At 41.8% G+C, this 23840-nt stretch overlaps 1 protein-coding gene across 2 annotated transcripts in view; it reads right to left on the bottom strand.

Annotated features, from left to right (window-relative positions):
- Positions 1-4050: 4050 nt before the first annotated feature.
- TTC37 (tetratricopeptide repeat domain 37) overlaps positions 4051-23840 on the bottom strand; it is a 539154-nt gene continuing 519364 nt past the window's right edge. For both annotated transcript variants that reach the window (XM_029573103.1, XM_029573110.1), the window contains exons 40-41: positions 21687-21810; positions 4051-5138 (exon numbers count right to left, since the gene is read on the bottom strand). In XM_029573103.1, coding sequence (XP_029428963.1) covers positions 5061-5138; positions 21687-21810 — 202 coding nt within the window. In that variant the 3' untranslated portion in view covers positions 4051-5060. The remainder of the gene's footprint in view (positions 5139-21686; positions 21811-23840) is intronic.

The following is a 23840-nucleotide window of genomic DNA, read 5'->3' as shown; positions in this document are numbered from 1 at the left end:
ATTGAGAAGTATGGGAAAGCCAGGACGTGGGTCTGAGAACAGTGAACCCCGTCCTGGTGCAGCATAAAAAGGGTGCTGGCTATGAGAGGCATCAAAAGAGACACATATAAGAGGCCTTTGTTGCAGCAAAGGTGTCCATGGGAATGCACTGGAGACATGTGTAGGGAGTAGAATCTGTCCACCATATGGTTTGATTCAGACGCAGAGGGCAAGTTCGGTTGACCTCAGCGGTAGAAGATTTTTCTTGCTACACGTATAATCCAAGACCATCTGGGAGGATGGAACTTATGTGGAGAAGGTCTGCTAGTGCGTTCAAGTAAATCTGTTAGATAAGTGGCCTGGGGATGCATGGAGTGAGCAAGGGCCAAGAGTAGAGCTGCACAGCTTCCTAGCAGAGCAGCTAAGAGGTTGTGCATGCTTGTGTGTTGGAAATACCACAATGTCACTATGCTGTCTGTCTATATGCACAAAGGATTGTTGCATAGGCAGTATTGTAAGGCTTAAAGGCATAACTCATGGCTGAAAGCTCCAGGAAGTTAATGTGAAAGTCTGCATGGAGCGGAGAAGACGCATATTGGGTTGAGAAGATGTTAGTTCGAACTCTGCAACCCTGAGTAAATGAGAGCATGAGCAGGACCAGTCTAGGTTTTGGCTCTAGATCTGCCAACTATCATCCCTGTGGATCAGGGATGATAGTGGTTGAACAGCTTAGATCCACTGATAATTGGATTTTACTGAATCTTACTCATAGCAAAAAAACATTTTTTTTTTAACCCTGAGTAAATGCATGGTGAAAAAAATACCGTGGCCCAACAATGAAAGAATTGAGGGGCTCAGGTTATGGTGTATGCGCGCAGAGACATATAAGAATTTGTCAGAATGTCTGCGCGGTTGTTGGACAGGAAGGTCGTTGTGACTGTGGTGTCCAGAAGTGTGGTATATGGGATTTATGGTAGTGAACACCAATCCTAGGTAGTAGATTTATAGTGAGTCATGAAGAAGATAGAGGTCCTTGCTTGGGTTGACTGTTATGCAGCTGTCCATGCAAGGAAAAGTGTGAATGATGTTTTACTCCGTAGAGAAACAGCAGTCACTGCTATGTAATGAAATACCCCAGTTGCCGAAGCTGGTGCAACTGGCAGAGCTTGGGATTGTAATATTGTTGACTCACCATGAAGCACACAGAAAAAATAGAAGAGAGAGGCAACCTACTTACTGCAGTAGAAAAGCATGGTGATGAGAGATACCATTTTACCTGCACCTTCTGAAGAAAGTTGATATTTCTGAGGTCCAGGATTGGTGGAGAGTAACTACTTTCTATTGAAAGAAAGAATAGTGAGATTAAAACTCCCCCCCCCCTCTGCGCTTTGAAGCGTCCGGGGGACTGTACCCTGAACCTTGGTACAAAGTGGGGTGGCCGCTCTGATATCCGGCAAGTTGAGAGACCAAAAGGTGTCCAACTGGCGGGGCTGACATAATCAGGATATCATGTAATCTCCCATGGGAGTGTGAGCGGTAAAAGTCGTACCCACATTTGTGTGTGCTATACAAGAAAACGTTGAGACCTGTCGCCAGGTATCGAGGTGGACTTGCAATTGAGACAGTGTTTGCTGAATCTCATGTTTAGCAATCAGCGAATGCATCTGGAATTTCAGTCTTTAATTAGGAACCAGAAACCAGAGTATTAATCAGTACAGAGTCTCGTTGCTAACAACGGGAGTATGTCCTGATGTAATCCCAAATGATTGGTAGAGAGGTTCTCTTGGTATTGTGTCCAACATAGCTGGCAATAGCGATATGTGACACTAATACGGCTCTTGGAAGGCCAGACGACCTAGAACCTATCGAACCATATGGCCCGGTTTAGAGAACAGGTCTCAATGGGATTGTCGCTGAAGCGGGATTAAAGTAGAGTGCTTACCATCCGTTGTGGATCGCAGAAGGACGAGCCGGCGAAGATGGATGGCTCCATGGATTTCAGGAGTCATCAAGGGATAGCCTGGTGGACGTAGACGTCCGACTCAACTCTGTAACCTGGTATGGTGGCGCAGGTACAGAGGAGTCCAGGCTGAGCGTGACTATCGCTACCACATTAATTTGTGGAGGTACTGAACCCCGCACCAGTGTCTTTGGGGAATGCCTCGGGTACAGGGGAGCCATTATGACTCATGAACCCATTTCGGGTACAGGGCTGCCATTATGACTCATGAACCCAGCCCTCTTTGCAGGGGCTTGATGTATCGCGATGCCAGTGCAGAATTTCTCGGAACTCGGTCCGGTCATTCTGGAGCACAGAGGACTGCCAGCGTTGTGTGGAACAGCGGCGGTGGCAGTAGCGATGTTGCTCGGCCCGGGCATTCTCCAGCACTGAGTAGGATAGCACCAATGTGCTGAATGGCGTCTGTGGTGGACGATCACCGTGCCGGTGAAATGAGTGCCACTGTGCTTCGCCCGATCTTTCCTCAGCGCTGAGGTGGATGCCCTCGCTGTCCTGGATGGTGAATGATGGCAGACTGTTAGCATGCCTGCACTGCTCCTGGCACTATGTAGTGTCGTAGGCTGATACGGGGCTGTAGTAAAAACCCCAAAGCATGGAGCACTGTGTTTAGGCGAGGGCATTGTGTGTAGGTGCTATGTCAGTATTGACGGTATAGATGGCGGCATGGGGTGGCCTTGAAGGTATCGTCAAAAATATATATATGAAAAAATGTCGATGGCCGGGCAGAGGAACGATAACAGTGACGGAGGCACCGACAGCATCGGTATAGGTATCGATGGCAATGATGTGGCATCGAAAAGACATCGATGGCATCGGGAAATTGATGTCTGCTTTGACAAAATCAATGGCCGCATCGATAGGAACGACGAGGACACCGATGGAAACGACGTGGGCGTCGACAGCATCTATGGATGGAGACGGGCGCTGACAGCATTGGTGGCATGGCCACGGGTGTCGACGTCCTCAATGGCATCGACCTGAGCATCGATGGCATTGACCTGGGCGTCGATGGAATCGAAGATGGCATCGATGGAACCGACCTGGGCATCGATGGCATCGATAGAATCGATGATGACATCAATGGAACTGACCCGGGCATCGATGGCATCGATCTTGTCATCGATGGCACCGACACCAAGGTGTGCATCGATGGCATGTGCCCGGGCATCGATGACACCGATGGAAAAATCAGCGCCATGGATGAAAACATTGATGGCACTGAAAGAATCGATGCAGGGATTGATGGCATCGACGGATTGCCAGGGGAGGGGTGTCGATGGTGTTGAAAAAGGAGGGACGGCCTGGAAAAGGGTACAGACGGTAGCAATAGGGCATCAACTGCACAAAGGTACCGAGGTATGAATTTGACAGGGGGCTCTGGCGGCAATGGTAACCGTGGAAGTCCCTATTCCATTAGCGCTAATAATCAGGCAGAGGGTCACAGGAGGACACTCGCAGGCTATGTGGGGCTAACTGTGAAAACATAGGGAGAGGGAAGGCCGCAATTCGGTTGGTAGGCCGGGAAAACCGTAGTGAGGTGACAGGAACTGACCGAAAACAGGGCATAGTACTCACCGAGCATCTGTTAAACGTACGTGAGGGGAGACCCGCACAGGGAAAAAGTGTTTGTGAAGTAAAAGTTTAAGTGTTTCCGTGTGGAAAAGTTGTGAGAATTTCTCACAGAGCTCCTAACCGCTATGCTTACTGCAGAGCGGAAAAAAGAAGACTGAGGGGAGACACCTGTGGTCACAGGGAGAACTGCAGGCTGAGCATGCTCAGTGCACTCAGTGTGCCAGCGTCAGTCAAAGCTTTATAGAAACTTTGACAGAAAAGTTTTCCGTAGCAGGGCTCCATCCACTGACGTCACCCATATGTGAGGACTACCATCCTGCTTGTCCTGTGAGAAACCCACTGGTCCTGAGTCCATCTGTTTACACACTAGGAAAATATCATTTACCAATGTACAAAACTGATGAAATTCAAACAAATTCAATGACTTTCTTGTTTATCTGAATACATTTTCTTTTTATGAAAAAAAAGATAAGACTAGCTCAGAAGTAATTTTTTTTTATTTCATGAAGGAAGGAGTTCTGAATTACATTACACATTAAGCATAAAGTCATACTCTATTTGCATCATTAGTAAATTGATTTACCAAAAGTATCTGTAAGCCATTCCTAACGCACACACCTTTAAACTTTGAAAAAGATTCAGGACTGTGCATGATATTTGCTGTCAGTTCAAGATCTGTCTTTACATTAATTACATGCATACTCTTTGTTCCACCTTTCTATTATAGTATTTCTTCATTGGTTGGAGCTGTTTGCTATGGAAGCAACTATCCCATTGTTAAATTAACTGTAACATTAAGAATTTAACTTCACTTACTGTTTGAAATGGAAGAAGACAACTGTTCTATGCTGACCATACCGAATACTTACAGCACATATCTGTACACTAGAAAAGATATTTATAAATTAATCAGAACACTAGCAGCACTTTAACCTTTTATTCATATTAACCCTGCTCTGGGGTTAATGTGAATAAAGATTTATATGTCCCACAGTAAAACTAAGTGTGTTATAAATTGGTACGCATCACCGAACACAATGCAAAATACCTTAAAATTTCAAGTCATAGGCTGCAAGATATACACTAGTTGGATTTTGTGCATGGACTATAAGTTAAATTAATTTTCAAGAGTGGACATCTCTGATTGATGCAAAAGAAATTGACTTTGCACCTCTTCCAGTACAGTAATCAAATATCTGCTCAAAGTTCTTATTAAAGAATATTGTGTGTTTCCCTTTACAACTGTAGAAAAACAATATCAGGGGTTTGCATATTTAGAATAAGATAAAACAAGAGAAACTAAACAATTCAATTGAGCTAATACATATTTCCAATACTGGTTTAGGCATTATTTTAATTATCTAAAAGAAGCAAAAAAACAAAAAACACAAAAAGATAAGGTTTGAAAAAGCTATAGTTGCATGGTAGATGTCTTCTAGGACACAGTTAGTCCTGTTTCTTTATACTTGCTCGCTACAAAGATTTTATACTATGATGTTGCAGACAATTTCTTGTAAAGCTCTAGAACTCTGATATCTCCATGAACTTTGGCATTTGCTACAAGCACCTGTGGTATAAGAACAAAAAAGACAAGTTAAAAGCTAAATTGAGACATTAATTACCTGTTATAAAACAACCAGGATTCCTCGTCAGTCACATTTCCCAAAGAATCCCATTTAAGCTCACACAACCTTCCATAATGGCAAACACGAAATACAGTGTCAACCATTTGGTGCCTAATAACTGATATGCCTGTCACATTAATTCTCAAGACATTGCATGGAATTTGTTTTTTTTAAGCAGTCAGGGGTTACATCTTGCTGAATAGATGCTTTCTATGCAAACAAATTCTAAGTAAATGATATAAAGCATTAGATTTATAGTATGCCGTGCATGCAATGGGATGGGGGAAGCATATTCCATTGCATTTTCAATCTCTTTTCATGTTGCAGTATAGTATTTAATAATTCTCAACCATACCCATGTCTCCATGCTTGCTTTCATATTACTATCACATTCTACAGCAAGGGTTTGCCAAGCCCCAATGCACTAGCTTCCAACCTACCTAAATTATTCTCTCTCTGTACAAAAACTTTTTTTTTAATCCTCAGAAACCTTCACAAACATTCTATGTACTTCCATATCTAATTCAAAAGAGTCCTTTTATCCACCTAGTAATTTCTATGTTAGGTTCCATATTAGGAGCTATCGCCCAGGAAAGTGATCTAGGCGTCATAGTGGATAATACTTTGAAATAGTCGGCTCGGTGTGCTGTGGCAGTCAAAAAAGGAAACAGAATATTAGGAATTATTAGGAAGGGAATGGTGAATAAAACGGAGAAAGTCATAATGCATCTGTATTGCTCCATGGTGAGCGTACAATTCTGGTCGCCGCATCTCAAGAAATATATAGTTGCTATGGAGAAGGTACAGAGAAGGGCAACCAAAATGATAAAGGGGATGGAACTGCTCCGCTATGAGGAAAGACTAAAGAGGTTAGGGCTGTTCAGCTTGGAGAAGAGACGGCTGAGGGGGGATATGATAGAGGCCTTTAAAATCATGAGGGGTCTAGAATGGGTAAATGTGAATCGATTATTTACTCTTTCAGATAATAGAAAGAATAGGGTGGGGGGGGGGGGGGGGCACTCCATGAAGTTAGCATGTAGCACATTTAAAATTAATCGAAGAAAATTCGTTTTCACTCAGTGCACAATTAAACTCTTGAATTTTTTGCCAGGGGATGTGGTTATTGCAGTTAATGTAGCTAGGTTTAAAAAAGGTTTGGATAAGTTCTTGGAGGAGAAGTCCATTACCTGCTATTAATCAAGATGACTAAGAAAATAGCCACTGCTATTACTAACATCAGTAGTGTGGGATATACTTAGTTTTTGGGTACTTGCCAAGTTCTTGTAGCTTGGATTGGCCATGCTGGGCTTGATGGACCCTAGGTCTGACCCAGTATGGCAATTTCTTATGTTCTTATATGTATTTACCTATACTCTTCCCTAATTTCCCTCTAGTTCTTATCATTCATCCTCCAACATTCATACTATTAGCAACAGAACCATCACATCACAGTTTACAATAGCTTCCCCCACTACTTTCCTAGTTCTCCTCCTTTTAAAATTCCAACTGAATACTCTTTTCCTCCCTTAACATTGTCAAAAGTATTACTGGTATATTTTGCATCTGGCATTGCTATTCAAAGCTATCTCTGGTATGAAAGACGCTATAAAAGGTAAATCTGAACACAAAGAGAAGCAGAACAGGGCTAGAGCAGTTTGGGAATGCGGTTGCCGCATGCACAGTGCAGCTCACCTACTGCTCGATCCTGAACTCTAATTTCATGCAAATGCATGCCACGTCTAAGAACGGTCCGTGAAGCGTTAGGCCCGCGCAACCCATTTTACTGGATAGAGCGCCTATACAGTATCCTGGGTGCGCGGGCCTAATGCTTCACACCACGCTGGTATCTGTCATTTCAAATGTCATTTGAAATGACAGATACCAGGAAGTCGGGTCCGATCGGATGCAAAAGTAAGTTGCTTCGCCGCTGCCATCTCTCTCCCCTCCTCCCGAAGCAGGGCGCAAAAAGCAGCCTTGCTCCGGGAGGAGGGGAGAACAGACTGACAGCGGCGAAGCAAAAAAAAAAAAAGGGGAGCCACGATACCTTCTTGGCCGGACGGCTGCAAAAGTGGGTCGGGTCCGGGCTGACAGCGGCGAAGCAACTTACGGCGAAGCAACTTGCTTAGGCCCGTGGCGAAGCAACTTACGGCGAAGCAACTCTTAGGCCAGCGACAATTTTGGGTTTTTTCCAAAAGCGACTTACTTTTGGGATCTTGACAGATCCCAAAAGTAAGTCGTTTTTGGACGCCTGCACAACTTACTTTTTTTTTTTTGCAGTCATCAGCGATCGTGGCTCCTGTAGCTCCTCCGGAGGAAGATGGCCGCCTGCACGGAGGAAAGCGTACAATTGGCCGCTGAAGACGTGGCGTCACGACTTACTTTTGGGATCTTGACAGATCCCAAAAGTAAGTCGCTTTTGGAAAAAAACCAAAATTGTCGCGGGCCTAAGAGTTGCTTCGCCGTAAGTTGCTTCGCCGCGGGCCTAAGCAAGTTGCTTCGCCGTAAATTGCTTCGCCGCTGTCAGCCCGGACCCGACCCACTTTTGCAGCCGTCCGGCCAAGAAGGTATCGTCGCTTTTGGAAAAAAAAACAAACCAAAATTGCTTTTGGTTTTTTTTTTGCTTCGCCGCTAGTGTCTATTCTCCCCTCCTCCAGGAGCAAGGCTGAAAAAGCAGCTCCGGGAGGAGGGAAGAACTGAAGCGGCGAAGCAACTTACTTGCACGGTCTCCGTGGCAGCCCCAGTCCGGACATCGGAGGGGGGCTGCAACTTTTTTTCACTTTTTTTTTGGCTTCGGGAGCAGGGGAGAGGACTGGGGCTGCCACGGAGACCGGCACCTATGATCGCGGCCGGGGCAGGTGAGCGGGGGCTGGGGGAAAGCTTGCCACCTACCCTGACCCCTGCCTCTACCGCAGGGGTCAGGGTAGGCGGTAAGTTTGCAGGTTAAACGCGCGACAAAACGGCAGGGAAAACTAGCGATAGTCGGGGCGCGGGTTACGGGATGCTAGGGAATAGCTAATTCGCTCGTTTGCATGCAATATACATGCCGCATGCGGAAGGGGTTGCCCGGGGAATTTAGGACGCGGTAGGAGTAGGTTAAAGGGGATTCGGGATCGCAGGAAGGGCTAACGCGGCCGGAAGGTGAGTAAAAAGCGGCTTAGGAGCAGGGTAAACGCGGCCGCACTTTACAGGATAGACCTGTATGTCTGTTGTCTTCCTTAAGAAGCACTTTGATTTTTTACTTGGCCTCTGCAGTTTAAAGCTTCATTCCTGTGCTACAGTAAGCATATATTCTGAACAGGTTGAACTGAACTCATAGTAGTAAATTCACTGTGGTTCAGCTTTACTGTACAAGAAAAGGTTCTAAATAAAAATAGATGTAAAGTGAAATATAAAAAAGCAAATAGTATAAATCTGCTATACAGTGAATGTACTTATAATTCATTTAAACTAGGATTATAAACTAAAGAAAACATATTTAAGCACAGTTTCTCAACGTCTTGTTCTAGCACAAGCTGTCTGGAAAAATTTTTATACTCATATTAAACATTGTTAAAAGGTCGAGAAAAGCATGTACAATAATCTAGGTGCATGCCTCTAAAAACCTGCAGACTTGCACTAGTACCTGTGGCCAACTTCACTATGTTGTGTGGAGCCAGATTCAAATTATCCACAATCACCTCTGATTCAGGTCTGCCCTCTAACCTTGTGGCTCTCAACCAATCCTTGAGACACACATCAATGGATGCAGCAGTGCATGCAAATCTCTCATGCATATTCACTCTGGATATCCTGAAAACCTGACAGGTAGAATGTGTCCCAAAGACTGGGTTGAGAATCCCTATTCTAATTCCACTGAGAAGGCCACCAGACTGCTACTGAGGGAAAGAGCAGTTCTCCAATGGGCTCCACAGGGGACTGAGTGCTATTATTGGCAAGGAAACTAATCTTCTTCTGTTTCATGCCCAAAACAGAATCTCAGAATAAATGAGCTGATTTAAAAATGATTTGCTCTTTTTTGAAAATTGCATATAGCACCATATTTTAATGATATGCATCCACTTATACTCTGTAATCTAAGCTTTGTGCTTTGACATTCTTTAAGCTACAGTCTTTCAATTCCTCTCAGTTTCTGGAAGTAGTGACATTTGCAACACAATCACAATTATCCAACAATGCATGGGATATAATTGGGACATGCAGTATACAAGTGGTACTATTTGTGATGATATATCCACTGTGCACCAACTGAATTTGATGTGTGTGAGGTGGGTGAGCTGGACCAAGTGGCTCATTAGCTCTGCCATGCAGAGGGACCTGAATTTGATTGCTAATTCAAGTCCCCAGCTCTTTTGCTCCCTGAGCTTATTGGCCCTGGGGATGCTGCAGTGTTCATAGTCTCTACATCAGTGGTTCTCAACATGTGTGTCATGAAACACCAGTGTGTCATGAACAGCAGGAAGGTATGTTTCTATCCTCTGCTGGGCCCGGTCGGATATAGTGTTCACCTTCATCAGAAGGACATGGCAGACTCTACCTCTTATGGGCTGGCTCTATCATCCCCTGCTGGTCTGGCAGATTCCGATATTTCCTCCTCCTTTGCTTGGGTAAGAAACAATTGACAGCCTGGGCAGAATATGGCAGACTTCATCAGCCCCAGACAGTGCTGATATTTTTTCTTTCCCTGTTGGGCTCAGCTGGATGCCACTTTTCTCTTGTCTAGTGGAGCCCAGCAGGATGTGGTTGACTCCTCTTTTGGGCCTGGCGGTACCTGACACCATCGTCCCCTGCTGGGCCCAGAAATGACATTGTCACAGTCTCTTTCCTCATGGAGTAGCCAAGCTCTCTTCTCCCACCAGAAGTGATGAGATACTGTTTCCCTAGTGCAGGGCTTCCCAAACTGTAGGTTGGGACCCCAAATAGGCATCACAAAACTTTCAGCTGGCATCACATGTGCTTCAGATGGCAGACGTTTTCAGTTGCCAGCGGCACTAGTAGTGGAGGTCAGCATGTGTCCTGAAAGCTATTATACACTCACAGGCTCTGCAATGATCCTTCCCTCATATGAGTTTCTATGGTAATCGGAAGCCCTGCATGAAGAGGGATCAGAGCCATTGTGGGGCCTATGAGCTTGCACTGGCTGACTTTTATTACTGATGTTGCTGCTACTTGCAGACCAGCCATGAGGGCATGGGAGTGCTGAGTGTGCATAAGCTGGCGGAAATTGCCACTATTCCTTTCTCCTCATGCACCACGGAACCTAGCCAAGATAAAAATGTTGCCCCTGTCATCAGCGTACCCTCTCTTCCCAGTTGACATCCATCTTTGGTACAGGGCCCAAAGAAAAATGCTGCTAATCATGGCCAAAGGAATGTTTTAAGAAGGGGCAGTTTGAAGGGGTGGATCAGATGCAGAATGGGGTTTGAAGGCTGGATTAGCTGGAGAGGAATTGGCTGAGGTGTATGAGAGAGGGGGAATGAAAGAAGATTGACTGGGAGGATGAAAGAGAAGGACTGGAGGGAAGGAGATGAAGCTGGAGGGTGAAAGAGGAAATGGGAATGAACATGAAATGGGGGATGGGGTGACAGGATCAGTTGGGTGAGAAGATTAGCTGGAGTGAAGCGAAAAAGGCTGGAAAGGTAAGAGAGAGGGGATGAACTGGGGAGCTCAGAGTAGCTATGGGAGGAGGGGATCAGCTATAGGGTAAGTGGTCTGCTGGAGAAGTGGAGGTTGGGAGAAAGGATCAACTGAACTCTGTGGAGATTGAGAGAGGGGATAAGATGGACTTTGAGGAGAGTGACTGCACACCTATCTCAGGGGGCTTTTATGAATTTTGAAGTAAGAACGTAAGAAGTTGCCATACTGGGTCAGATCAAGGATCCATCAAACCCAGCATCTTGTTTGCAACAGTGGCCAATCCAGGATACAAGTATCTAGAAAGTACCCAAACATTAAATAGATTGCATGCTACTAATGCCGGTAATAAGCTATTTCATAAGTCAGCTTAAGAACATAAGAAATGCCATACTGGGTCAGACCAAGGGTACATAAAGTCCAGTATCCTGTGTCCAACATTGGCCAACCAAGCCACAAGTATCTGGCAAGTAACCAAACATTAAATTAATAGATCACAAGCTACTAATCCTTATTGATTAATAGCAGTTTATGGACTTCTGATCTAGGAACTTATTCAACCTGTACTTGAAGGAGATGATCCCTTCAGGAAGTCCGACAGGCTGCTCCTGCTCTTCATCAGATCAAGAAAAGGATAAGTGGCCTCCAAAGCCATAATAGCAAGACAGATCAAAGAGACCATGTCTTCAGCTTATATGCTCAATAATAGGCAATCACTGGTGGCGATCCATGCTCACTCTGTTCTAGCACAAGCACCTCCTGGGTAGAAGCAACATTGAAATACCCAGGTGAAATCTGCAGGGCCACCACTTGGTCATTCTTGCACTTGATTCTCCAAGTACTACAGGCTGGATGTTCAGACAAAGGAAGAATCGGCCTTTGGGTCCAGACTCCTTAGAGTAGCTCTGTCTTTCTCCCGTCCATCCTAGCTTCTATCATCTCCTGAAAGTAATGGCCTGGTCTAGCAGATGAAAAGGAAGGTAAAATTGTTCTTACCTGATAAGTTTCTTCAGTCCTGCTAGACCTGTCCAGGGCCCACCCAATACTACAGGGACCATACGTGAGTTGCATAAGACTCTCTCTCATCCTTCCTTCCCCTTTTCATCCCCCAAAGGGAAGATGATCTCAAAGGACCAAAAAAAAAAAAAAAACGAAACAAAAAAAAAAAGGCAAAGAAGGGGGTCTTTGCCCAGTATGATTTATATATTTCACATTTTAGATACTTCAAAGAGAATTACATTTAGGTATAGTAGGTACTTTGCTTTGGCAGGAAGCTGCTGGCGGCGACCCTTTTCCATGACCAGGAGTTAGGTCATGGAAAAGGGTGTGCACTCTGTCTCTGATGGCTGAGGAATAGGAGAATCCTGGGAATAATGGACTGGTTTAGCAGGACTCAAGGAAGGAAAATTATCAGGTATGGACAATTCTACCTTATCTTTCGGAGAGAGCATGAAATTAATCTACTCTTTGATTCTTGTGTGTACTTGTGACACGGATTGGGTCCTGGAGGCCGAATGCTGGGCTCAATGGACCTTTGGTCTGATTTTGTTTATGTTCAGGTGAAGCCTTCAACTTAAATTGTATTGACAGGACGCATACACTCTGACAGCATAACACTTAAAATAAGTGATATCTGTAACCAAGATGCGTTTTTGTTTTTTTTTTTTAACATTGCTTTCTCCATAAATATTGTTAGCAAAAAGGCCTTAAGCATGCAGGCTAGTAGGTTATTAATGTAGAGTATGACTTTAAATTAATTATGTAAAACCCATCAGGAATGAGATTATGTAGGCATAAATTCAGTTTCCAGACCGATAGGATGCATATGAGAAGTATTTGGCTAAGACACAAATATATGGGTAGAAAATTACAGAACGCAGTTTGATGTAAAAGGTAGGACAGAAACAGCTAAGAAGCAGCTTGTGGTACTGTTCTGAAGATATCTTCAGTGCATAGAAAAAGGATTTGGTCTGTTTCTGCATTGTTGATCATATGTTTTTTAGGGTGGGATTGACACACATGAGTGTGTGGAATTACCAATCTCAGTTGTTATGGGGAGAGTTCAATATATAGAGACTTGAATCAAGCTAGTCTCTATTACTTTTATTTTGATCATAGAAATTTAGTGTCAGTTCCCCTTTTTAAACAAAAGTTTTGAGTTAAAAATTTGTGACAGTGCTTCTTGGCTGTGAAGTGTGGTCTTCTTAATAGATCTCTAATTTCTAAATTCTCTTTGATTATGGATTTAATTGTCAATAGCTTACAAATATTGCTTTTAACTAAAATGTGGATAAAGAAGGATGACTTGCCTTATCTAGCACATAGGATACACATTTACTTACAAATGTAGGAAGAAGAAAATTGGAGGTGGAGTGGCAGTAATTTATTTCAATGCTTTTTCTTTTATATTCAAACTTGTTTATTGATGATTCAATGCAGTACCCCACCAAAAGTATCACAATAAAATTTCCATCCAACTTTTCCTTTAAGGGAGAGTTAGACATTACACCTTGTGTCCTCATAGATGTATTGTTGCTTCAAATGACTTCTATAAAACATAAGCATTTCTTTTGATTTATAGCCCAGCAAACCCTTTTTACGCCTCTCGTGCGTCTATTTAATTACTCAATGTGTATTACTTTGTGATCAACATATTCTGGCTGATTTTAAAGTTCATATTGAAAATCTTCTGTGGGAAGTTGACCTTTTTAGCTATGTTTAACTTTAGTTTTGCCAGTGGGTGAATTATCCTACTCATAATGCTAGTCGCCCATTAGATGTTATTTTTCTGGGGGTCAATTTAAGATTGCACTAAATTCTGTTCATACATTTCTGTTATGGCAGATTATTGTTTATGCCTAATTTAGCTAAGACTGTGGTGCAGTATAGGAATACACAACACATTGATTTAGGTTTTTTGTTAGCATATTTGGCCAATTTTGCAGGGAATTTCATTGATTATTCTATGGACTTACAAGGGAATTCTTGAGGAAAAATATGTTCATAGGCTGCATTTGATCTGGCAGCACCAATAAACCAATGGATGGTTAAACCTGATTCCTTTTCATTTGCTAGACCAGTCCATTACATTTAGGATTCTCCCTGCGCCTCAGCTGTCGGAGACAGAGGACGTGCCCCTTGATGGCCTTACTCTTGGTAATAAAGTGGAGTGGCAATGGGCCTTTGCCAGTAGTCTGTCTCCTGCATCTATGGAACAAAGATTGATGGATTGCCTCCTAGAGCCAGGGTGCGTCCCTGGCCTGGCTGTGTTTAAAGCTCTTGAGTCAATGGTTCTTCAGGACAGCTTTTCCCATCAAAGATGCCTCCTAGGGGGTGTCATGGTCACAGGCATCTAGGTACAGATCTCTGCTTCCCTAGGGACTAAAGATTCCCCTATGAGGATCCCTGCTTCCTAGGGACTAGAGAGTCCCAGAGGACTTGACTCTATTGCAGGTATTTAACCTTTAAAGAACTCGAGGTCTCTTCCTCTTTTGGCCCTCTCCCCCCTTCCCCTCTGGTGCCTTATCTGCCTCTCCTGACCTCTTGCTCCTGAACTGTTTGCTGGAAGCGTAAAAGTTTTGTTTAAAAAAAAGAAAAAAGAGGCAGCAATAGCATGTGGCTATGCTCGATCAGGGGAGCTACATGGAGCAACACAGTCACAGTTGAATAGCCATGATAGGGCCCTCCGAGGTGGTGACTGTTTTCAGAGGAGGAAAGCGACATTCATTGTAATGCATTTATTTATTTTTATTAATATTCCGCTTTTTGCATTTTTTTCAGCACTTCAAAGTGGATTACATTCAGGTACTGTAGGTATTTCCCTATCCCCAGAGGGCTTACAATCTATGTACCTGAGGCATTGGAGGGTAAAGTGACTTGCCCAAGGTCACAAGGAGCGACAGTGGGACTTGAACTCTGGTCTTCTGGTTCATAGCCCACTGCTCTAACCATTTGGTTTCTGGCAGGGCCGCAGTGGCTGCTTAGCTTGGCGGACCAGTAAAAAAAAAAAAAAAAAAAAGACAATATACTAACAGATTCAGCAGGAACAGGCTGTTCCCAGGGGAACTCAGCCAGTAGGCTTTCCAGATGACAGTGGGCCAATGGGGTTTACCATTAATGGCATCCTGAACCAATGCCAAGGTAGATAGGTTCTTCAGAAGAAAGTAGGAGGTAGGATCCAGGGGTAGGCTCCCTCATCTTTGCCTTGCTGAGGAGCAGACTCCTATTATGTATTTCCATTTTGGATCCTGATAGGCAAGATGATAAAATGAATTGGGGCTCATCCACTCATGACCCCGGCTTGGCATGCAGACCTGATAAGACTACTAATGGAGACACCTCTATAGCTCCCCAGAAAATAGGATTTGCTGCAGCAAGGTCCAACACTAATGGAAGATGCAGCTCCAGTCTGTCTTACAACCTTGTCCTTGGGAGGGTGTGACTATGAGAAAGAGGTTATTCCCAAGCAGTCTTGATGATCATCATGAAAGCCCAATGGAATTTATCCTTGTTGGCCTATATCCAAGTTTGGAGGCTATTTGAATCTTACTGACAGAAGCACAGGATCTCCTCAAGAAAGTTGAACATCCTATCAATCATAGATTTTCTGTAGAGGGGCTTGCAGAAAAGGTTAGTACTTAATTCTCTGAGGGTGCAAGTGGCAGCCAATTCATGCTATAAGGGCCGCATTAAAAGGACCTAGATAGCTGTACATCCAGACATAGTGCACTTTTTAAGAGGCGTAGAGGCTATACATTCACTTTTCAGGCCCATTGTACCTCACTGAGTCCTTAACGTCCTCATAGCACTAGTAGGAGCACCCTTCAAGCCCTTAAAGCAAGTCTCATTAATGATCTAGTGTTAAAAACTTACTTTCTGGTAGTGATTTGCTCCACCAGGCGTATTTCAGAGTTGCAGGGCCTCTCATGCAGAGAACCATATTTGCTATCTCTGCACATTCTATCACCATCCAGTCAGTATTCTAATTCCTGCTGAAGGTTGTATCCCCCTTCCACCTGAACCAAACAATGTCACTTCTAGCCTTTCAAAGAAAGGAATGTAGAGGTAAGGATGAAAGTCTGCACCTTCTGGACATGTGGCCTACTGCCTTAAGATACTTGAAGGTGACAAACCCTTCAGGAAATCAGACTATTTGTGTTGTTTGATGGACCATGGAAAGGGGAAACAGCTTCCAAGGGTTATGGTACAGAGGGAGATTAAAGAGTTGATCACTTCGGCCTACATACTTAATGGTAAACAAGTGCCAGTGGCACTCCACACTCATTCCACAAGGGCACAGTTGGCATCCTGGAGGGAGGCATCATTGGTCTCCCCAGGCGAGATATGCAAGGTAGCTACACAGTCATTCCTGCATTCATTTGCCAAACATTACGGGATAGATGTACAAGTGAAGGAGGATGAAATGTTTGGATCTGGGATCCTTAAAGCAGTCCTGTCTTCTCCCACCCAGCCGAGGGGAAGATTTTGTATCTAGCAGATACAAAATCTAACAGATAAAAAGAAAGGTAAAATTGTTTTTATCTGATAATTTTCTTTCCTTGAGTCCTGCTAGATCAGTCCAGGCCCACCCAGGAATATAGAGGCCATAAGTAGAAATACTTGCGGCAATCCTTCTTGCTCTCTTACTCTACTTTTTATTTTTTCCTGTTCCTTTTTCACCCTCTTTCAAAGGGGAAGAAACATTGAGGGTCAACAAAAAACAAAAGATGTTCTACTTAGAGAGAAGGGGTAAGAAGAGGGTCCTTGACCAGTTGTTTTGACAGTAGACTACTGGCTAAGGCACATGGCCACTCCCTCTTTATGATCAAGAGTGAGGTCATCAAGGGGGCATGCCCTCTGTCTCCAATAGATGAGGAGTAGGGAGAATCCCAAAGGTAATGGACTAGTCTAGCAAGATTCAAGAAAAGAAAACTGTCGGATAAAACTTTTGCCATCTTTTCAGTTCTGGTACCATCCAAGACTTAGTTTGTTGAAGTGGCAGTTAAGCCACTTCAAATGCATTTGGCATAAAGATAAATCTAATTATAACAAAAGCCTCTGTAATCAGGCAACTGAATCTTATGCAGAAATTAAATAGTGGAAAAACTACCTGAGCAGATCAGTCATTCTGATAATTGGGCTAATCTTTGGATAAACTAATATTCACTATAATAGTCAAGATCTTTGAAAGACCCAACACTGGCTTCTTTATTAGCTTGGTAGGTAAATGGTGTAAAAGAGAAGTACTCTAGCCCATTCTAGAATGTATTCGCTCAATTCTTACTGATGTAAAATTTAGAGAGGAAAAGGTACTTCGAAAAACCTTCTACAGAATATTCAACTGCTGATAACCAAAGAAGAAAATTCCTTCTGAATTTTACTGATCTTTTCATTAAAAAAAACCAAAAAAAACCCCCAGCAAAAACCTCTGCTGAATGTACACATTAGCCACAGAAAATTGTTTAACTCTATTCGTTAAGTATTCAACTAGCTTAAATAGCTGTATATGTTGCACCAATATTAAAGTGCAAATTTGTATAATTTTAAAAAGAATTTTTTGGATGCAGTTGTAGCTAATCACTATTGTCTAGTATCAAAGCTTGTATTTGTGACTAAAGTCATTGAGAAGGTTTGTGGAGATCAACTGGTTGATTTTGTCACTAAAATGAACGTGCTCCGTCCCCACCAATTAGGCTGTTGATGAGTTTTATAGCACGGAATCGCTCTCATTGCGTTGCACAACGAGATTAGATTGGTTTAATTTTGAAAACCACCTGGATAGCTTGCTTGACAAGCAGTATATAAAGTTATTACTTTTATTAATTAAAAAGGTAATAAAAAATAAATAAAAGTTATTTTTTTTATTAAAAGTAATAAAAGTTATTACTTTTATTACTAGTATATAAAGTTATTACTTGTTATTTCGCATTGTTATTTGCATTTCACTCCTCTTTGTTATGTTTACGGCTACCTCTCGGCCTCTCTCTATTCATTGCCCACCCCCCATTTCCTGTTTTATGTACTTTCCACCTTTTTAGTTCGAATGGAAACCGGTATGATGTTTCCTACTAATGTCAGTATATAAAAGCTTCAAATAAATAATAAAGTTCAATAAATGAAATGAAATGAGAATTGACAGTGGCAAGGTTTCACTTATTGTATTTGTTGACATGTATGGCTTTTTATATTATAAATCATTCTTATTAATAGGCTTCAGGAAATAGCACTGCTTGGATTAGTATGGTTATGCAATAAATCAAATTAAAAAATCATAAACCATAAGATGTCAGGATTATGAAGGTCAAGGCTTTTTCGGCTCATAACAGAAATTGTTCCAGAGAAGGGTGACCAAAATGATTTGGGGTCTATATCAGAAGACATATGAGGAGAGGCTGAAGGATCTAAATATATATATACCATGGAGGAGAGGAGGTGCAGACCTTTGGATATCTGAAAGGTTTCAATGATGGACAAACTTCAAACCTTTTCCATTGGAAAGCAGACAACAGAACTAGGGGATCACAAAATGAGTCTCCGGGGGGGAATGATTCAGAACCAATGTCAGGAAATATTTCTTCATGGAGAGGGTGGTGGATGTCCAGAATACCTTTCTGGAAGAGGTGGTGAGGACAAAAACAGTAAACAAATTAAAAAAGGCATGGGATAAACACTGTGGATCCCTAAAGGCCAGAGCATGGAAATGAAGGAAAGGGCACAGGGGTTAACCTGCATGAAGCGTCAATTACTCCCTTAACCAAGTAGCCTTCATGATTTTGACACATTTGCAACACTGCTCTCCGCTTCAATAGTAGGGATAAAAGAGGAATCAGATTCAGACAATAGCCAACACAGGGCCCTGACTTTTATGATCCGGGTACTGATACGCAGACATTATGGAAAAAGCACACAAATGCTTCTATGGCTAAGTTCAAAAGCAAAGCATGTAAAACAGCATTGTCTGAATTATGAAGGCTGCTTACCACGTGAAAGTTTTGCTAGTAGTATTACTACCCTTAACATAAGTGTTGAGTGTAAACTGCACAGAGTGGCAGTTAAAATCATAAGAAACTTGCTGGGCAGACTGGATAGACCATTTGGTCTTTTTCTGCCACCATAACTAGAGAGAGAGGAAATGTAATTCCTTACATTCTGTTTGGTTTTTTTTTTTTAATTGCCATAGCACACTGAGCCAACGATTTCAATGTATGATGCCTAGATTTTTTTTCCTGGGTGGTAACTCCTAACATGAAACCTGATATTGTATAACTACAGAATGTATTTTTCCCTATATGCATCACCTTGCACTTGTCCACATTAAATTTCACCTGCCATTTGAACACATGTTCTTCTAGTCTCACAAGGTTCTCCTGCAATTTATCACTATCTGCAAGGTCTTCCTGCAATTTATAAGTATCCACTTATAGTTTAACTACTCTGAATTAGTGTGTCGTCAGAAAATTTGATCACCTCACTTGTTACCCTTTCCAGATCATTTATAAATATATTAAAAAGCACTGGTCCAAGTACAGATCCACGAGGCACGCCACCGAAAAAACTGACCATTGAATCCTAACTCTGTATGTTTGTAGATTGCAAAGTAGTTAAAAGAAAGGAAACAGTCTCCTCTTTCATGATTTTGTAAATTTTCTTAGAAGCCTCTTGTGGGGGACTTTGTCAAATGCCTTCTGATAATCCAAATACACTACCAGATCACCTTTATCCATGTTTATTAATCCCTTCAAAAAATGTAGATTTGTGAGGCAACACTTCCCTTGAGTAAATCCATGCTGGCTGTGCCCCATTAAATGTCTATCTATATGTTCTGTGATTTTGTTCTTTAGAATAGTTTCCACGATTTTTACTGGCACTGAAGTCAGGCTCACTGGCTTATAGTTTCCTGGATCACCCCTTTTTAAATATCAGGGTGACACTGGCCACCTTCCAGTCTTCAGGTAAAATTAATGATTTTAAAGATAAGTTACAAATTACTAGTAATAGAGCTGAATTTTCATTTTTGAGTCCTTTCAAAATTCTGGGATGTATAAAATCTGGTCCAGGCGATTTGCTACTCTTCAGTTTGTCAATCTTGTCTACTACATGTGGACAAATACTAAAATGGGGTCACATAGACAAAAGGTTTGGGAAGCCCTCCCCTAGTGGCTTTGGATCACCCCGTACTAAAAGGAAACAGAGGAAACATGGCTGAGGCACTGCCAGCTCTGATCACCCTTTTGAGAGGTTAAGTTTTAAAAGGGGGACTGGTATGGAGAGGAGAGAGTTGAAAGGGGAAAGAGAGGGAGTTAAGCCTGGGTGGAAAAGGGGCATGAGCCTGGTGTAGTGGTATCAGTATATTGGGAGGCCTAGAGGTAGCAAGTATCCCCCCATCCCTTAAACATTGACTAACACTGCCTTGAAACTACAGCTTCTTGCAATTCCTCCCCCCCGACACACATAGCTAGACTCCACTAGAGAACAAGCCTTTTCAGTAGCAGGCCCAACCCTGTGGAATTCACTACCCACATATCTTTGCAGCATTGATGTCCCAAAAAAAATTTAGGAAAGCCCTTAAAACATTTTTTTTTCAATATTGCCTTTAAGGATTTGATACCCTTCCAACTTGAGCAAGTAAAACTGCTTGCTGCATCCTCTCAGATACCTGGTCCCCAGCTCCATAATAAGACCTGCTCAAATGTGTGTTGGTTAACAATTTCATGTTTTTATTGACACCCGCTTTTATGTATGTTTTTATGTTACCTGCCCCGCACTTTGGAGGGAATTGGATGCAAGTGGTTTTAAATAGATAAATAAAAAAGATCCTCCATTAAATCCCTATCAATTTCTTCTATCTGTGATGCATCTTTTAGGTTATGTGACTGCACCATAAAATTAAACTGAAAACTATGATCCCTATCTATAGATCAGGATTTTTTCTTAGTAGGCAGTCTTTCCTGCAACTGAATTTTTCCACTGGATCCATTTTCAAGATAATAGAAATGTTAGATGAATTCATAATGTCAAATCTGATAAAATTCTCATTTTTAAAGATAAGTAAAAAGTGAAATTAACTATGTTATGAGCATTATCTGACAACTAATATTTTTGCAGGTTGTGTTATCCTTTACTGGACCAAAAAAAAGAATGTTTCAAAAATAAAATAGCACAAGCACAAAAAGGAAAGTGGTAGATGCACAGATTGTACTGTCAGAATAGACAAGATCTATTCTTACAATGTAGAAAGTGTGAATTTCATTATTCTGATTTTTGTCCCACTTGACACAGCTTGTGTGAAACACGGACCATGTTAGAGGACTTATTCCTCTCTCGAAATTTCAATGAAAATATTTCCTAAATAAATATCTATTTGAAAAAGACAGACTCTATAGCTTTTATGCCATACCTCTAGACCTCTTATTTAAAAAATGAAGTAGTACAGGAGTGACCAAGAACATGAATGTTCCTTTTGCTGAAAACAGTTTAGTACTTTGTTATTCATAATCAATTCACATATCCTATTATGAAAAACATATTTTCCATTATTTTTTGAGCAGTTACAGAAATAACAGTATACCGCTGGCTGTGCATAAAAGCCCTTAACTACTGTAACTCTCCATAATTTTAGCTCTGAAATATATGATAGCATAAAATGTCTGAATATTACTTTTTCATGTGTTTTTATAAGTTAGATTGAATAAAAACAATGGATGCTTATCAGTGACAAATTGTAAGATGCTTAATTTGAGTGTAACTAAATAAACCTCTTTGAGGTCATTATTGAGTCTGTGCTATGTTACTTATCATTGTTTTGTGATGCACAACATGCAACCTTTTATAAACTTATTTTGTCAAGAAGTATCTCTTACATCAATAAGTTCATCATCATATTTGGCATGCAAGTGTCTTAGGAGATACCACCGTGCAACCGAAGTAATCGTCTCAGGGTAGCCAGGTTGGTATACTACCCTTTCCAAGATCCGACGAGTTTCCCTAGGATGCAAAACAAAACATCAGTAAGTATGCATCATATCAAAAATCCATTACTTTATTTTTTTGGATGAAATACCAAGTTACATTATCTTGTGCTTCTCAATGCTGGACTAAAGCCTAAAAATGAATCTGGCAGTCTTGGAATATGCTGACATTACATTTTTCTTAGTATATCTATAAAAGATAATTAGGTGCCTGTAATAATTCTTGAAGGCCAGGATTTTAATGGATTTATACAGAGGGATAACATGATCTGTTGTGTGCCGCATCAAATTTGCCTAGCTTAAGTTCTGACAATTTAGAATTTTATCTAGCAACCACTTGCCAATGATCCAATGGTTTACTGCAATGGTCAGTTCCTTTTTGATCTAAACAGTATAGATGTGGACAGAATTGAGTATACAACTCCCAGAGGAGAAGTGATTTGCTTTCAGGGGCAGCCATGGATATCCCTTCTCCATCCCTCCACATACTCATCCCCACCCTCATGGAGGCAAATGCATGCCAACACATGATACATCTTGGGTTGGATAATATAGCTATAGCTTTATTAGATGATCTAATAGGGAAATTAATTCAGGTGCTCGAATTCCTCTTGTTGCTCAGTCTCTGCCCTCTCCCCTTCCTTACAAGGAGGTGGTGGTGGGGGTGCAAATGATGGGGAAAAAAAAACTTTTAATTAAGCATTATGCCAGGGCTGTTAACAGCAAGCCCTGTTTCTGCTATCCAAGCAGCCTTTGCGGTCCACCCTTAAAAGTAAAGCCTGCTCTTGCCCTAAAATAATATCCCAAAGCTAGTCTTGAATAAAAAGGCTTTGTTCGCAGAATTTAACGTAAGTGCAGGGACTCCTGGGATCAATACCATGGGCCATCACACAAACTGGACCTTTGACTCTCTCATCTATCCCTCTGAGGCTCAAACGCCCACTGTGAAGGTAAAATGCCAATATACTGCATTTCTGTGATAACATAAGTGACCCATTTATTAGTATATATAACCCCATTAGTAAGCTATCTATATAGAAAAAAACATATTTAAAAAAATAATGCTCCAATAAACACATGCTAGCTAGATGAACCTCTATCGATGCCACTAATGGGAGAAAGGGGTTGGGTGAATGGGAAGTGAGCAGTCTTTTCAGGAAGCAGGGAATGAAGGATAGAGAAAACATATCTTTTCTTTAAACCTCCCACCAGCCCTGCCCACTTCGCCTCCATAGCCAGCTAATAAGGAGCTTGCCAGCCAATTGTGGACTCATGTAACATCACAGGCTGCATGGCATGTTGGGTACAAAACCAAAAGAGCATTCAAAGTGAATTACATTAAGTAAGTGAAAATTGTGACGGTGACACTTTAAACATGAGCTGCTAAATGACCTTCATAACACCTATACGTGCTGCTAATTTATGCACAAATGCCCGGGTCATATTTAATCATTGATCCTAGGTTAACTTCATTTTTTAGAATTTTTATGCAAAATAAAAGAGGTTACTTCCCTTTTGTTGATGGAAGTGCTCGATTGAGAAATAGTGGTAGCAATGAACATTATATTATATTGCACCCAACATCATGTTTTGAATGGTAGACTGCATTAGGGGTGAACATCTCAACAGTGTTGCCATCTCTCTATTCAGAGTAAAATCACTGTGTTCCAATAGTGAGAGCAGATACTCTTATTTTGCATAAAAATTCTAAAAAATTAAGTTACCATATGAACAATTATTAAATATACCCTGGGCACTTCATGCATAAATATACAGCACGTACGGGTGTTATGAAGGTCCTTTAGCAGCTCATGTTTAAAATGTCACCATCACAATTTTTACTTACTTATTGTAATTCACTCTGAATGTTTTTTTGGTTTTGGTATTCTACTACTTGCACTCTCTATATTTTTTTTGTCATTCACAACTGATGTTGGGTACAAAACCTGGAAATCTGCTTTACAGCTATGCAGTTTGGGCCATCCAAAGGGAGGAAGGCATGAGTTATTTCGCAGTTTCACAGCATGGTTGCTATGGAAAAATTCA

This window comes from Rhinatrema bivittatum, chromosome 1 (assembly GCF_901001135.1).
Source record: "Rhinatrema bivittatum chromosome 1, aRhiBiv1.1, whole genome shotgun sequence".
NCBI classification, from domain to species: domain Eukaryota; kingdom Metazoa; phylum Chordata; class Amphibia; order Gymnophiona; family Rhinatrematidae; genus Rhinatrema; species Rhinatrema bivittatum.
This window is presented reverse-complemented; position numbering and strand designations above follow the sequence as displayed.